At 44.1% G+C, this 16,329-nt stretch overlaps 1 protein-coding gene across 18 annotated transcripts in view; it reads left to right on the top strand.

The window, feature by feature from the left end:
* The window catches only part of TBC1D1 (TBC1 domain family member 1), a 225,689-nt gene that overhangs the window by 129,822 nt on the left and 79,538 nt on the right, over window positions 1-16,329 (top strand). For 5 of the 18 annotated variants that reach the window (XR_015165490.1, XM_086406157.1, XM_086406160.1 and 2 more), the window contains 4 exons: window positions 1,334-1,462; window positions 3,097-3,183; window positions 5,660-5,940; window positions 9,943-10,082. Coding sequence is in view for 14 of the 18 variants with exons in the window: in XM_086406157.1 (XP_086262283.1) it covers window positions 1,334-1,462; window positions 3,097-3,183; window positions 5,660-5,940; window positions 9,943-10,082 (637 nt within the window). In the remaining 4 variants the exon portion in view is untranslated. Of the gene's footprint in view, window positions 1-1,333; window positions 1,463-3,096; window positions 3,184-5,659; window positions 5,941-7,856; window positions 8,019-8,847; window positions 8,968-9,942; window positions 10,083-16,329 lie in introns of all 18 variants that reach the window. The other 13 variants (XR_015165488.1, XM_086406151.1, XM_086406148.1 and 10 more) reach the window with 4 other exon arrangements.

The following is a 16,329-nucleotide window of genomic DNA, read 5'->3' as shown; positions in this document are numbered from 1 at the left end:
CAATGTAGTTTTTCTTCTGTCTCTGAAGGATCTTCTACATGCTGCCAGTCTTTTAGCCAGTATTTTCTTTATGTACCAAAATTATTCAAACTGCTTCTCCTTTGTGAAAACTTTGGTTGAAAGCAAGTCTTTAACTTCTTAGGAGTAAACTGGTGTTGAGTCAAATGCAAGCCCCTGTGGGTTCTTTGTGAGTAATTCTCTTAGCTCTAGAGACTGACTTGAGCCTGGATGGGTTCTAATTCTTGGTAAATGATTGCACAGGACCAAACTGTGACTAATAACACACTCACCCAGGATATATAATTTTTTGAGTGAATGCCAGAGCCTGTGCTCGTTATTGTTCTTGTCAACACCTGCAAAATGTTAACTTAGCCAAAGCTAGGGGTGGTATGAAGGCTTTTAAGGTATTAATCTGCACACTTTTCTGTATGCTTGAAATATATAACAACAAAGGATAGTTGGTGTTTAGAGTAATAGAGGATGCGGTTGTGTGTTTTTCTAACAAAATCATCATCTAGCAGGAAGCATTCAGGTAAGAATCCATAGAAGAAACAGTTTAATCTAGAGAATTTTATTTATTTATTTTGTTTGTTTGTTTGGTAAGCATAGCTCTAATAAGTAAGACTAAATTTGATTTTGTGATTGACAGACTTTTATGTTGTCATTTCATGTTATGGTCAGTTAAGGGAGAGACTGGGTTGCAGAGGACAGTGAATGATGAGATGATGGAAACCATAGGAGAGAGGAAAAAGAACCCTGTTGGGGGGGATGAAGAGATTATTGTAGGCAGGATGGATTCTTCAGTTGATTAGATTTTTTTTGTCTCACTCTCTGAATCACCCCCAAAAGTAAGCTGTTACTTTAATCTGAAAAGCTAATCATAGTCCCCTTTGTACTGGAAGCTGTGCCCATTGTTTTACATGCTTTACCTGTTTTAATCTCATAACAAAGTCCTATGATTAGATCTTGAGGTTGGTTTCAATTTACAGAAGAGGAAATTGTGGCTCAGAGAAAGGAACTTGCACAATCCCGTAGCTAGTGAATGACATGTCTCTGATCCATCTGCAGAGCCTGAGCTCTAAACTCTTTGTGAACTGATTGGTTTCTAAGTGCTTTTCCCTGTTTTGTTTGGAGTGGGTAGTGCAACTCTTTGAGGCAAAGTTATTTCCCAGACTTGCAGTCATGTCACCAAGGAGCAGATGAAGTCACAGAAAGAATATGACCTAGGATCAAAAAGATGCATCCTAGAAATTTTTCAGTCCTTTAAAAAGGAAGGAAAGGAGGAGGGAAGGAAGACCTAAGTGGCTTAACTTTCAATTGTTTCACTTTTTAGACGTCACAGATTGCAGCAGAGAGTATTGGAAGCGAATTACCATCAAGTGCCACTCGATTTAGGCTAGATATGCTGAAAAACAAAGCGAAGAGGTCTTTAACAGAATCTTTAGAAAGTATTTTGTCTCGGGTAAGTGACATAATTCCTCCTAATTTCAGTTAAATCCCTTTTTGAGAGAGCATGAAATTTAGTTCTTTGCTTTCATTCCATCAGTGTTCATCATAGAGTATAGAAGTGTAAAGCCTTGTTCGTGTCTTCTCAGTGTTAGAAAAATGTTATCTACCCTTAAAATTCAGTTTATAACTTAGAGTTAAAAAATTCTCTGCTCTTTTGTATTATATTCAATTGGAATTTTTGGCTCCCAGAGGAATGTTATTTGTTGGCCAGTCCCTGTAAAGAGCATGGGTTAGATACACTGAGGTGTGGGTTCCGGTCTCCCTATCGTCACTAGGTACAGTTTAAAAACTGTCTATGTTAGCTGCTGTTGTTATGTGTCTGGAACTGTTTATAGCAGGATCTGCAAACCATGGCCCTTGGGGATCAAATGCCATTCACCTCCTGGTTGTTTTTGTGTGTGTGGGGTGGGGGGGGATCTTAGTTCCCCAACAGAGAAGGCAGTGGCACCCCACTCCAGTTCTCTTCCCTTGTCCATGGAAAATCCCATGGACAGAGGAGCCTGGAAGGCTACATACAGTCCATGGGGTTGCGAAGAGTCGGACACAACCAAGAGACTTCACTTTCACTTTTCACTTTCATGCATTGGAGAAGGAAATAGCAACCCACTCCAGTGTTCTTGCCTGGAGAATCCCAAGGACGGGGAAGCCTGGTGGGCTGCTGTCTGTGGGGTCGCACAGAGTCGGACACAACTGAAGTGACTTAGCAGCAGCAGCAGCAGCAGTTCCCCAACCAGGAATCGAACCTGAGCCCCACTACATTGTAAGGGCAGAGTCTTAACCACTGGACCGCTATAAAGTCTCCTACTTCCTGCTTTTGTAAATAAAGTTTTATTGCAACACAGCTACCTATTGTCTCAGGATACTTTTCTGCAGAGTTGAGTCATTGCCATGGATACCACATGGTCCATAAAGCCTAAGAGGTTACTAATCTGGCACTTTACAGAAAAAATTTGTGACTGGGAACTCTACAGGAAGAAACATATGGAAGAACATATATACCAATCTGGGAGTTCTTTAACAAATGTCTCAAAAGTTTCACACCTTTCTGGAACTTTCAGTATCTTCTTATGGTTCTCTTTTATTTCACAAAGCACTCCAATTGAAACTTTTTTTGTTAAATTTTATTTTGTGCGAAGATGTTTCTGAGAATTATACAGCATCCTTACAGATCATTAAAAGCGGTTCATTTACAAAACTGGAGTTGGAGTGGGCCTGCCTTTGAGAGCTCCCAAACGGAGAGATTGTGGTTTGCGTGTCCTAGGCTGGCAGTTCACCATGCTGTGTGACTCAGAGGAGAGTTGTTGAGTGTGCACACTCAGCGCTTGCTTTTCTTCTAGATGCACTGTCTCCTCTCCTGCCCATCATTCCTGTCAAATGACTAATCTTCAGGGTGCTTTGGAATGTTTAGGTTGGTTTAAAAAAACAAAAAACAAAAAAAGAAATGTTGATTGTCTTAATGCACATATATGCTCAGCAGCATTTCTCAGATGTACTTTTCCTGAGCTTATTAAATAGACTAGATTGCTTCTAGCAAATGTCTTTGGAAAAGCCTCAGGAGTCATAACTTGATGGCTTTTGTTTCCATAGGGTAATAAAGCCAGAGGCCTCCAGGAACACTCAGCCAGTTTGGATCTGGACAGCTCCGTGTCTAGCATGTTCAGTAACACCAGCAAAGTAAGCACGTTTCTTCTTATATGACACCCTGAAGAAACCAACAAATGGGTCTTGCTCGTCTCCTCTACACAGGGCCTATCAGAAGGAACCAGAGAAGCCTCACAGCTGCCATCATGAAACTTTTGGTGCTTCCAGACTTCATGATGCAGGTGGAAGGCTGGTCGTGCAGATCTACTCTGACACACAAGTTGTGCTTAGTGAAGCAGAAGGCTCTGCCATAGCAAAGAGCTAAACGCACAATTTCAGGCCACTGAGATCTAGTTAATCACAAGGCAATCAGTGGATTTCTTTCTTTAGTAGATTTTCCAATGAAATCTGAATGAAATACATTAAAAATAATTTAAATTGGGAAAACCTCAAACATGAGCTTATGAATTTTGAGAAGTATGCAGCTTAAATTCTTGTGTCCTTTAGCTGACTCTGTGATTATCATTAAGCATCACGATTTTTGTAAATAAGCCTCACCCTTCCATGTCTGCCACCAAGCACAGCTTTGTGATGATAAGCAAGCCAACCGTTCTTTTTGGTAACAAACCTGTGTCTATGATGTCGCTGTTTTCATTTTTTGCCTTTTAAACACACAAACAGTGCACTGGGACAACCCAGAGGGATGGTATGGGGAGGGAGGAGGGAGGAGGGTTCAGGATGAGGAACACATGTATACCTGTGGGGGATTCATATTGATATTTGGCAAAACTAATACAATTATGTAAAGTTTAAAAATAAAATAAAATTAAACACACACACACACACACACACACACACACACACAAACATACTTAATCCTGGTTAGCTCACCTTTTTAACCACCAGCAAAGTGGATTTCGGGTTTTATGCTGGGGAGGGCAGAGTGCCCTGGAATGGGAAGAGGAGGAGTTGTTGTGGAGGCCAGCCCCTTACCACAGGAATCAAAGTTGCCTTGAGCTCCCCTTTGGGCATGTGGCTTTCCAAGTTTTTAGACCATAACAACATTGTGAAATGGTTCACAAACACACGTACATACATGCTCACACATAAAATTAAAATTTTACAAAACAATATTTACTGTAAACAGTGTATGATACATACTGGTATTTTCTGTTGTTTTAAAAAGTTTATGGCAAACTGCTAAATTGGTATCACTATGTTCTTTGAACATCCATTGACCTTTCAGGTGTCATATGAAGCTAAAGGGTAACTCTTTCACATAATTTGGAGGGATGTTAATGAGAATTGAGATGAATAGGTTTTCATGGTGGATTGTCTTAGACACATTTTTAAACCTTTAAAGAATCTTTGTAACTGTAGAGTCCTAAAGAATGAAAAATTTACATTACAGTTAGAGTGATTAACATTTCATAAGGTATTGGGAGTTAAGCTTTTTAAATCTAATTTCTGTTACATTAAGTGCTTTTAACCTCTCTCCTTAATAAACATAAATTTAATTAAAAAAATTAAAATCCTTAATGCCTCTTATTTAAGAGGCATTCAGTTACAGGTCAGATGAACAGATGGAATTTAGATTCTCCAGTCCACCATTCGATGCATTCGCTCTTTTCATGTTGACTTATTCATCCCTTCTAGCAATTTCAGTAGGGACAAGCTGGTATACTTCTTATTTTGTACTTTTTGATTTGAGAAAAATATATCCCCGCTTCCCCCTCACCATTACCCCCTTGGCCACATCCTGGGCATGCAATGCTAAGTGTGAGTGGTGATAGTTCATTCCTTTGAAAAAGTATGCGTCCTGACAGCCTATGATATTAAAATATTGTTGTGAGTCCTAACAAATGTTTGAGGACTCACTCAGGAAATTCACTGAGTGCCTAATAAAATAATAACTTATATTTACATAACATTTTACAGTGGACAAGTACTTTTGGTTGTATTATCTTGCTTAATCCTGAAACCCAGTGAGATAAATTTTCACTGTACCCTTTCACAGATGAGGAAATTGAAGTGCAGGAAAAAGTTAAGTGATTTTCCCTGAATCATGTCAATAAGTGCCTAGAGAGAGATTTTCCATATCTAAGAATAATGTGGGATGTAATTTTAAACACTCAAGATTACCCAGTTAAATCCAAACATTAGCTCAAATTCAGAGAGTTTTAAACATGTATGAACACCCTTGGCCCAGATAAAGAAGTTGATTTGTTTAAACAGTGCAGACAGGTTACACAGCACTCACTAGACCTGTTATAGGCAGTAGGGAAGAGCTTTGTTTTCTGCAAAGAGAACTGTTTTGGCTTTGCTTAGGGCAGTTACTTGTTGTAATTTATGTTCTTCACACTTGCGCTTGGGCAGTTTCCTGTTTGTCCTGCACACTAGGAGGAGGCACTTAATGGGCCTTTATTGCCTTTTTTGGTGGCCTCTGGATGGCATTATGACCAGAAGATGTGCTTACGTATTGAAATGTTTTCCTGCCACTGGAATCAGAGATTTGTAAATGCCACCAGTGCCCTGTGATACGTCTGATCTGCTGTCTGTCTGCTACCAGGAGCCGTCTGGCTGTGAAAAGGAGGCCTTGCCCATCTCCGAGAGCTGCTTCAGGCTCCTCGGCTCCTCGGACGACCTGTCCAGTGACTCAGAGAGCCAACCCACAGAAGAGCCAGCCCTGCTCTCGCCCAAGCAGGGCTTCCGAAGGCGCGCCAACACCCTGAGTCATGTTCCCGTGGAATGCCAGGAGCCTCCACAGCTGGTGCGAGGGTCTCCAGGGGTCTCGCAAAGGAAACTTGTGAGGTATCACTCAGTGAGCACAGAGACGCCTCATGAACGAAAGTAAGATTTGTTGAAAATGTAGATTTGTTGTATGAATAGCTGGGGCATATGTTACTGCCAGGTATGTGCATCCCAGGCATGTCTGTTGAGCGAAAAAGAAACCTGAGTCCGGTTTCACTCTTGGCTTAAAAAGAGTAACGTGTCTCTCTCACCTTCCTCTCTTGGGAGAGATGTAGTTGTAAGAGATACCCATGACTTGTTCAAGTGCAGGGACTGTGAGGAAGCAGATAAGATGAGCAGAAATGGCCCTTGAGATGCATAGCGGTCTGAGAGGCAGCCGTGACTGGGAACTCTGCCACTAGCCTAGAGGAGAGCAGCGAGCAGGTGGGCAGGAGAGTACTCGTTTGAAGGTGGGGGCCTGGGCCACAGTGATGTGGGGACTCTGTCCCTGACTGGCAGAGTTATTTGACTTCACTGCAGGACATGATTGGAATAGATGGTCTCGAAAATCACCTCCAATGTGAGAATTCTGGATTCTTGCAGTAACACTTACTGATTTTAATAAATTGCCGTAGTGAGCAGTTGGAATGTCCTGCTTCTAGAGCTGGGTCAGCAGTACAGCAGCAGAAGTTCCACTTCCTTCAGGGGTCCCGTGGCAGTTAATTTGACCTCACGTGTCAGAGACATGATGGACACGGGTGTCTGTAAAAATCACTTCAAAAATCCGAAGCTTCTCACCTTGTAAATATGAAACAGGCCGCACCTGTGTACAGCCGCTGCCTCCCTCTGACCAGTGACAACAGAAACCAGGACATGTCATGTCCACACGGGGTGGGGAGGCACTCTGATACGTTGCTGGTGAAGGACGACATGTGCTAGCAGTCTCGGATGAGGCTGTGGAATCTTTCAGCTTTGTTTTCATAATCTTTCAGCTTTTATTTTCATAACTATTGAAAATAGTTATGTGGTTTTTTGGACTTTGGCTGGATACCTGTGATCCCAAAGCATGACCTGCTTCAGAAGCTAATACTCAATTCTGTGATGTTCTAGAGATGAATGTGCCATGTGATCAGTTGTATTTAACTCTTTGCAACCCCATAGACTGTAGCCCTCCAGGCTTCTCTGTCCATGGAATTTTCCAGGCAAGAATACTGGAGGGGGTTGCCATTTTCTCCTCCAGGGGATCTTCCCAATGCAGGGATCGAACCTGCATCTCCTCTGTCTCCTGCACTGCAGGCGATTCTTTACCCATGGAGTCACGACAAGCATAGTTTGAGGCTTTATGGGTTCTCATCATGTTTCTTAAAACCCTGCGCACACGCTTCTTTTGTTCTGCCTCTCCACTGCACTCCCATCCCTCTTTTTCTGGCATTTCAGCGATGATGGAAACCTTCCTGTCTGGAGGTTCTTAGTCCTCTTGTTTCACACAAGCCGGAGGTGGCAGGAAATTAGAATTCCTGACCGTCCGTTTCCCTTCTCCCCGAAGAACGCAGCTTCCTGTAGGGTTGTGTTTGGTGTGGATGGTGAGAGGACGTGGGACTGTCCTCCCCGTCTCCCTGCAGCATGTCTCTTCTGCTCTGCGTGACCCTTCATGACCTCTCTGCTCACTTATGCACAGGAAATGAGACTTTGACGTTCAAGGCAGCTTATTATTCATTTTGAAGAGAGATGTATTTCTAAAACTCTGGATTTTGTTTTGCTTTCCTTTGCTTTTAATTAATTTTTTTTCCCTGTCAGATCCTAAGAAGGGAGTGGAGGAAATGGATGTCTTGGGGTCATTCCGAGTGTGGGACGTGATCAGGCAGGACCTTTCATGGCGCCCTCTTGACTGAGCTGCTTTACCAGTGGGGATGAGGGTGCTGAAGAGGAGCGCACCCACTGACTGACAGTTCCTGTGTCCGTGTGTCCTCTGCTTTTCCGGTGTGGCTCCTTCCCCCTCCCTCTAACTCCCCTGCCTCTCTCTACTTGCTGTTTAGTGGGAATTGTCCACCTGTTGGCGAGTCTCAAAGTCCCTCAGGTCAGTCTTCAGCTCCTGCTCCTCCACCTCGTCTTAACCCCTCCGCCTCCTCGCCTAATTTTTTTAAGTACCTCAAACATAACCCGAGTGGAGAACAGAGTGGGAATGCCGTGCCAAAGAGGTGAGCCGCCCGCATGGCAAGTGCAGTGTCGTTGGTCTTCCCAGGATGGTCACGCAGAGAGGGTGTGCTGCATGTCCACACAGGACCCCGGGGCCACCGCGTGTGTGTGTGTGTGTTTGTGTGTGTGTGTGCTTGTTTGGTTGTGCTTTTCTTATTTTCAGTCTATCATTTGAATCCATTTAATTTTACCATTGATTAATTCCCTCAAAATTGTTGTGAAAACAATCTTGAGGGCAAGATGTGATACTTCTTTTCACATTCCCCTGCTCTGGTGTGTGTACATACACACACACACACACACAGGTTTAACGGCAATGTGCTTGATTATATAAGTTGCAATTTGTGCCATTTCAGAAACTTCCTCATTAATTTAGAAAAATTATTTTTCTACTTCGAAAAGAAAGAATCACTTTGGATGATGGACTGAATTTTATTGCTGCGGTTTTGTTTTTATTTGGTCAGAATGCTTAAAATGAGATCTATCCTCAACACATTTTTCATGTATTCACATATTACTAACTATACGGGCACTGCATTGTAAACTGCAGGCACAGTGTTGCACAGCAGATCTTTAGAATTTATTCATCTTGTGTAACTGATTGGACTGATGTTTGTTAATTAGTTCATTGATTCCTTTCATTTAAAATAGTAGAATTTTATTCGACTGAAAATGAAAGTTAAATCTCATTTGTAAACTGTTTTTGACTTCTTACTTGCTTTAATTTTCTTATCATTAGATGTATAAAATGTGTCTTCTGTTTTGAAGGTTTTGTTTTACAGTTTGTGTGTTTGTGTTTACCCTAAACTCTTTTTTCAACCATACTCTCAGCATCTCCTACCGTAATGCCCTGCGGAAAAAACTTCATTCCTCTTCCTCTGTGCCAAATTTTCTAAAATTTCTGGCTCCTGTAGATGAAAATAACACCTCTGACTTTATGAACACTCAAAGGTAGGGTTCAATTTAGATACATCAAGTCTGGGTGTATATGTTGCTTGTTAGACACAGGGATTTTTTTAGCTGTTCTTTTGCCATTTCCAAAGTCATTTTCACTAGATCTATTATATCTTTTTTCTTACACTTTTTTTCTTACTGAATGTAATTTAAAAAATATGGAATCAACTTGCTACCCAATTTTGACTAGAATTAGTTTATTTATATTTTGTTATTTTCAGAAAATTAGAGGAAGTCTTAACCATTTCTCTGAGTGATAGAGGTATTTCTAGATAAGCATATATGGCTGCCAATAAATCAGTCAGGATGTTTGGTCTGTAAGTTCAGATGCTTGTTCAGTTGTGGGTATAAATTCAGGTGCAACCTACAAGGGTTCCCCACGTTGTCCTATGAATAGGAAAATTGTTATTTATGTATATTGAAAAATATACTTTGTTTTGTCATTTAAAACATACGGGTATTAAAAGTCATCATTAGCAAGTAACTGCATCATTATTGCCCTTGCTGGTTCTGTGTAATCTATTTATTTAGTTATTTTTTGAGGTGATGCTTGGAGACATAGGGCTATGCTAAGGAGATCTTCTCACACACAGACTAGGGGAAGTTGTGAACCTGGTGACGGCGCCCCCCCCCCCGCCCCGCACCTTTAGGCCATTTTTCTTTTCTAAAGTGGCATCAAGAGAGGCCTAGTTGGAAGCTAAGGTCCGTGGAGTGGAGTTTGTAATATATTTACAATAAAAATAAATTAAGGACATGTAACCATAGTCTACCATAAAGAGCACCCTTTCAGAAAGCAGTTCTGTAGGACTGCTGCCCCGCCACGAGCTTGATTGACACCTGTGATGATCTAGTTATATTTGCTTGTACAGAGATAATTTATAATTTAGTGCTTGGTTAAAAAAGACAAAAAGTCAAGCTAAAATACCTGCTTGTATCTCCCCACCAGTCATAAACAACTGTCTTTAATTTTAGGGACTTTGAGTCCAAAGCCGACCACATCAGCGATGCCAGCAGGACCCCTGTGAAGACACGGAGACACTCGTGGAGGCAGCAGATCTTCCTTCGGGTGGCCACCCCCCAGAAGGCCTGCGAGTCCCCCAAAAGATACGAAGGTGAGGCCCACCCCGCATGTGAGCCTGGATTCCGGCTTGAGTTTTGTGTTTGGTGAAAGAAGAGGTGAAATGAGATTTCAAGTTAAAATCATCCCCCGATTTTAAAGTTCCCAGGTTAGGAAGTTCAAATGCCAATGCCTGTCACTGTTTTCAGAGGATCCCACATTCCTGGAAGCCTGTAATAGCATTCAGCAGCTTACAACACCTTGTGTTACAAACAGTGCTTCTGCTGAGCCTCTGTGACTACCCCTGCCCTGCCCCCCCAGGGAATGTTGGGAGCTCAACTCGAATCCCCCATATCCTTTCTTCTCTTCCTGATACGTTCCCAGGCTTTTCTGTTTTCTCCCTCTGCAATCAAGGTGTCAGTTTACACCCTGCCTTAACATGGTGGGTTTTTGAGGTACCGCCACCCCACTGGTCACACTTGTGCTGCCTTGTGCCTTGTTGATTGCTGTCCATCGGTCTGGTGTCACGGGAGGACTCTTTCTCATCATCTTTGTGCCCTCCAAAGAAATGCATGCAGACCTCAGAGATGCAATAAGAAGAATATCTCAGTAAAGCGAATCACATGAATTTTTTGATTTCTCAGTGCACATAAAGGTTATGTTTACACTGTAGTATAGAGTAGACATTACAGTGCAGTCTTTTAAGTGTACAATAGCATTATGTCTAAAAAAGACACATATACCTCAGCTAAAAAAAACCTTGATTGCTAAAAATGCTAACCATCATCTGATAATTCAAGGTTGCCACAAACATTCAGTTTCTAAAAAAATGCAGTATCTGTGAAGAACAGTAAAGCTAATAAGCACAGTAAAACAAGGTATACCTATGTGCGTGTTCATGCTAAGTCACTTCAGTTGTGTCCAACTCTTTGCAACCCTATGGACCATAGCCTGTCAGGCTCCTCTGTCCATGGGATTTTCCAGGCAAGAATACTGGAGTGGGTTGCCATACACTTCTCCAGGGGATCTTCCTGACCCAGGAATCCAACCTGCGTCTCTTAATGTCCTGTGTTGGGAGGCGAGTTCTTTTCCACTTGCATTGCGAGTGGTATAGAATGTGCTAAAGTTTATTTTTAGGCTTTTGCATGTTGAGTTATAATGTGAAAGAGGAGTTTAAATGAAGTTCCATTGACTAAAATTAAGATTTTTCTTTGCCCAGTGAGGTCATAAACTTTGAACAATAGATATTTGCTTTCCTTAATATTCCTAATCAGAAAGTGTTACAAAAGCACAGCGAAACAGTCGCTCTCCAAAGATTACTTGAATTCCTCAGATTTCAAGATTGCCTGTAGTGTAGACTCACGCTGCTTTTTGTCTCTTAGGACACAGCCAAGGCTAATCCGAGGGTTTTCAGACTAGGTTCCATGTAACTGTCTTGGGAGGCGGTGTGACTATTGGAGGAAGCCTTTCTCCCTGTTCCCTCCCCGCTCGCTGTGGTTTCTTCTCTCTTACCCCCCACCACTCCCCCCCAGAGTTCTTAATGTTAATTTGGATCCTGAATCTTCTGCCAGATTAAACAAGAACCAGGTTTGGGCTCAGCTAGCTTTGTGATGTAAAACATGTAACTTCATTTGTACTTAGTTCTTTGATTATAAAATGGTCACAGTAGTGTTGGCTCTTCCTATCTCGTGGAATTACATTAAATTATAAATGTGAAAGTACTTTGAAAGCCTAAAGGCATGTCAAATGTAAAGTGGGAGCATTTTTGTTACCATTGTTGAGTTTGGAGCACTGATGTGTTTAGGTTCCTATACCGATGTTTCCTGGCAGGAACAGTGTAAGGGAACATGATTTATTAATTCAGTGTGATTTAAAATTTTTTTTAGTAAACTGAATTTATTTCAATCTGTCATTTTAGAAAGTTTTAAAGATTTTATTTTCATGTTGTAGATTGCCTACTAATGTTCAACAGCCAGATTGTGTAATCTAGTTCTCTCCTTTTAAAAAAATTCTTTTCTTAAAATTCTAAGGCAGAGGGGTCTGCTAGGGTAGGTGGCGATAGAAGGGTGGTGGCCATTTCACCAGGCAGATAAAAGGCACAGCTCCTGGTTGGAGCTCTGGCCTCTTTCTTCAGGCCCCACCCTGGTGCCACTCTGCTCTGGTGTTGGAAATAACCCGAGTTTCTGGACAGGACGGACACTCCTATCTCCTAGTCGGTGTCTGGGGGGACCTGAGTCAGTGCTGGTGTACACTCGGTCCTCTGGAGAACCCCAAGATAAACTGGGCGAGGAGACGGCACTATGGGCAGCATGAGAGTGTGTGATCCTGTGTCGCCCCAGCACCTAGAAAAGGGATGGGCGGAACGCCTCTGTCTGTGTCTGAATTCTCCCTTTGAAAGTTAAGCAGGAAACTTTTAAATCAGTTTTGTCTGGAAATATTGTAAGAAATGGATAATTAACTCCACGTTGTAGTCTTACGATGGTCTTTATAGGAGACAGCATTTTTGGGTGACTTCTGGACACTCTGAAACAGCTGGCCAGAAGCATGCAGGGGATGAGATGGGATCCGTGGTTATTGCCCCAGAGGTCAGAACACTGGGCAGATCCATCCAATACCCTGCACACCGGGCAGCATGGTCTCCAGGGAACTGGGAACCGAGCGCTTGGTGTGTCCATCTCCCCTTCTGGAAATGGTGCTCAAAATAGCACCCCAGTATCCGCCTGCCAGGCCCCCAGGGTCACCTCCTTGTTTGTAGGAAAGTACAGAGGTAGTCTCTTTGACATGGTCTGAATGGTTATGAGGATGCACTTAAGGAGAGAATTGAGGGAAAGACTGAGAGCTCACTCAGGTAGCTGCCTGTGACAGCAGGAGCAGAGTGCCTGGTCCAGGCCCCAGCTTATACCCTGGGGGCCATGGTCTGGAACAGCCTATCTAATTTCTCACCTTCGATGCTGTATTCATTAGGCCTCTTGCCACACTGATTGAAATAAGGGAGTGTGTTGTTTTTACTGACAGTGTGGAAAGTGTTCAGAATTCATAATGTTAGAAAAAATCAGTGGTGCACATGTGTCTGGTATAGTCACCACTCTTGTGTGGAAGTCACTCTGGTGGTCCCACTGGAAGCTGCTCTGGCCTCGGCCCCTCCAGCAGGGGGCTTCCTGCCGCTGGAGCTCTGGGGGAGCTCTGGGCTGAGCAGTCAGGGTTTTGATTGTCTGCGATCGTGGTGAGCTGGTGGCCAAGCCTTCTGGCCAGGCTGCTGTGAACAGGCCCCCCTGCTGCAGAGGGCTCTTCCTTCGTTTGGGGGAGTGGAAGATGGGGGCAGAGAAGGGACCAGAGGGAAGGAGGCCCAGGAGGGGACCCTGAGCTGTGCTTTGTGATCGCAACAACAGGATAACAGTAATGCCAGACATGGAGTTCCGCTGTTTGACAATAGGGCCCCCGTGTGGCCGTGGCTGTATTATGTGGGGACTGGTGGGCTCGAAGTGTGTATGTCTTTAGTGTATTCAGATGTGTAACACGTACTGACAGTGTGTTTAAACACTCAGCGCAGTGGCCAGGAGTGTGATACGGGCTGTGGACGACGGTGTGAAGCAGCCTGGCCCACTCTGGAGTGGTTTTAAGCTTTCAAATAAGCTTCCTTAGGTGGAGCCACATCCTGTCTCCCTGTGGTTCCATCCCTCCTTCCTCCTGGTCTCTGAGCCACACAGAATGCACTTACTTGCACTTCCTTTCTTCATATGACAGAGGGTCATGGGGTTGCTGCTTCCTCTGAAAGTCTTCTCCAGGCTGACTGCCCTCAGTCCTTCGCCCCAGCACGGTGTTACTGCCGAGTCCACTCTAGTCAGAGTCCTGTCGCTGAGCATAGTTGGCCCCCGAGGGACCCAGAACCCAGCTCTGCATCCCTCCATCTCCCACCCATGCAGTGCAATCCTCTTTAGGTAATTAAGGTCACTTTCGTAGCCTCTCTCTGCTTTAGGTGATTAACTCACATTCTTGGCTCTTACCATATCTTGTCCTCTGGGGCATGAACTGTTATTTCAAAATTGGACCAAGTCCTAGCTGGTCTTGATGGAGAAAGATTTCTAAGGTAGTGTTTATCTAGTTCGTACCTGTGAAGTGCTACAGCATCATCCAGTCCTTTGAAGCTCGCGCTGGTGGCCAGTGCCTTGTGGCAAGCTGTGTAAAGTTAACGAGGCTTGCCCTCCGTGTCTCTCTGTGATGGAACAGTACTGCGGGCCGCAGGCTCTGCCCTCTGCTCCTACGCTGCCGTCCTCACTGACTCATCAGGGCCCAGACTATGCAGCTGCTGTTGGCTTTACCACTGCCTCCTGCAGGAAGGTGTCCCAGGGACCCTGATGCTGCGTTGGGTGACCGTCACGGCGCAGTGTCCTCCTGGCCTCTCTGAGAGAGGCTTCTGCTTGAAACCCTCATGCTCGCCATGTGGGCTCCCTGCTGAGGCCTGTGCTCGGGCTGTTCCCTCTGCCTGGAATGCTTTTTCCCCGCCCCCCTCACCACCCCCCGACAACCCCCATGAATAACCCCCCAACCTGCTTCAGATTATTGCTGAACATCATCTTTTCACTGAGGCTGCAGCAGCCACTGTACTTCAAGTTGCACCCCCATCCCTTCAGATATTCCTCGTCTCTTTATCGTGATTTTTTCCATAGCATTTCTCACTTTGAAACATATTCTGGTTATTTGCTTAAGTATTATCTTTATCATCAGGTTCCTCCAGCCCCCAGGCTCCATGACTTCTAAGGGAAGACAAGTAACTTGCTCAGATTCTTACAAACATAATACTTGGTCCTTATTGATTTCTCAACTCCCTGCTTCTTCCTGCTTATGTCCTTTTTGCTCTTACAGAATTAAGAAATGCTGCCTTTTAAATTATATGGTAGGAACTCTGCGTATAAAATAGAGAAGAGAAAATAAAAACACAACTCTTGACTTGCTGTGATAATTATCACCCTTATTTTTGGCCAGTGCTCTACATGAGTTGTTTCCTTTAATTCCCAGTCAACCTTATGAAGGTCGGTGTTCTTATTACACCAGTTTCACAGATGAGGGAGCAGAGGCTTGGAGTGGTTTAAGTCATCTTACCCAAAGCACAGAACTGGTGGGCAGGACTGGAGCCATGGGCCTGTGCCCCACGGCTCCCATGAAACCGCACCCCAGGCTGGAAGTTGGGTGTGGCGCTGTGGGCCTGCTTCTCTCTGCATGGGGTGTTTGTTTTCAGTCTGTCCCTCTGTCCCATTGCTGGCCAGGTAGCAACACGTTTCAGAGCATTTTGACATACAGGCTTGCCTTCAGTTAATCACCTTCCCTCCCCACATGTTAGCCCTGGGACTAGGGTGTGCTGGGAGGGAGGTTGATCTCTTTATATCTGTCTGAATTTTCTTCTGACGGATCGTCTTTATTCTCTGCCACTGTCTGCTTCCCAACCTTAAGGTGCAGAGAGCAGTGTTTCCACTGTGGCCTGGGACCACTTGGGCTCACATACCCTCTGTGTGTTTACCTCCAGCTATGAGACCTCCGGAGAAGACAATGGCACCCCACTCCAGTACTCTTGCCTGGAAGGTCCCATGGACAGAGGAGCCTGGTGGGCTACAGTCCATGGGGTCACAAAGAGTCTAACACGACTGAGCGACTTCACTTTCACTTTTCACTTTCATGCATTGGAGAAGGAAATGGCAACCCACTCCACTGTTCTTGCCTGGAGAATCCCAGGGACGGGGGAGCCTGGTGGGCTGCCGTCTACAGGATCGCACAGAGTCGGACACGACTGAAGTGACTTAGCAGCAGCAGCAGCAGCATGAGACCTCCAGATCCACAGGCAGTTGAGGGCCCCAGAGATCCCTGCATCAACCAGACCATGCCAGGCAGAGTGCGTGCTGTCAGGGGTGCCTCTGGGTGTCTGTCTGCTCCGCTTGTGGGGGGACCCGTGGCAGCCCCGGTGTCTTCAACCCGTGGCATGAGGGACACAAAAGTCTGCTTGTAAGGCGCACTTAGCAAATGCCTTTTACAGTGTTTTAGGTGCTCAGAGCAACTGTGACTACTTTGTATTTATATTCTGGTACTGCAAACTTCAGTTAAACAGACAAGTTAACCTTTGTTCCAGGTAAAAAAAAACTTGAAACGGGTATTTGTACTGTCCCATCTATTTTGTCCCACTTATAAAATACTAATAAAGCAAACTCGTAATTTAAAAACCATGGTATTTGCAGAGCAGTAAAGATAAGTGAAGGATAAATAAAATTTTCTATAATTTGGGGGTTCTGATTTAAAAATTAAAACAAAATTTT

Source organism: Bos grunniens, chromosome 6 (assembly GCF_055505025.1).
Source record: "Bos grunniens cultivar Pamir isolate PY7600 chromosome 6, Bosgru_T2T1.0, whole genome shotgun sequence".
NCBI classification, from domain to species: Eukaryota; Metazoa; Chordata; class Mammalia; order Artiodactyla; family Bovidae; genus Bos; species Bos grunniens.
Note: the sequence above shows the minus strand (reverse complement) of the source record. Positions and strands in the feature narration are given on the sequence as shown.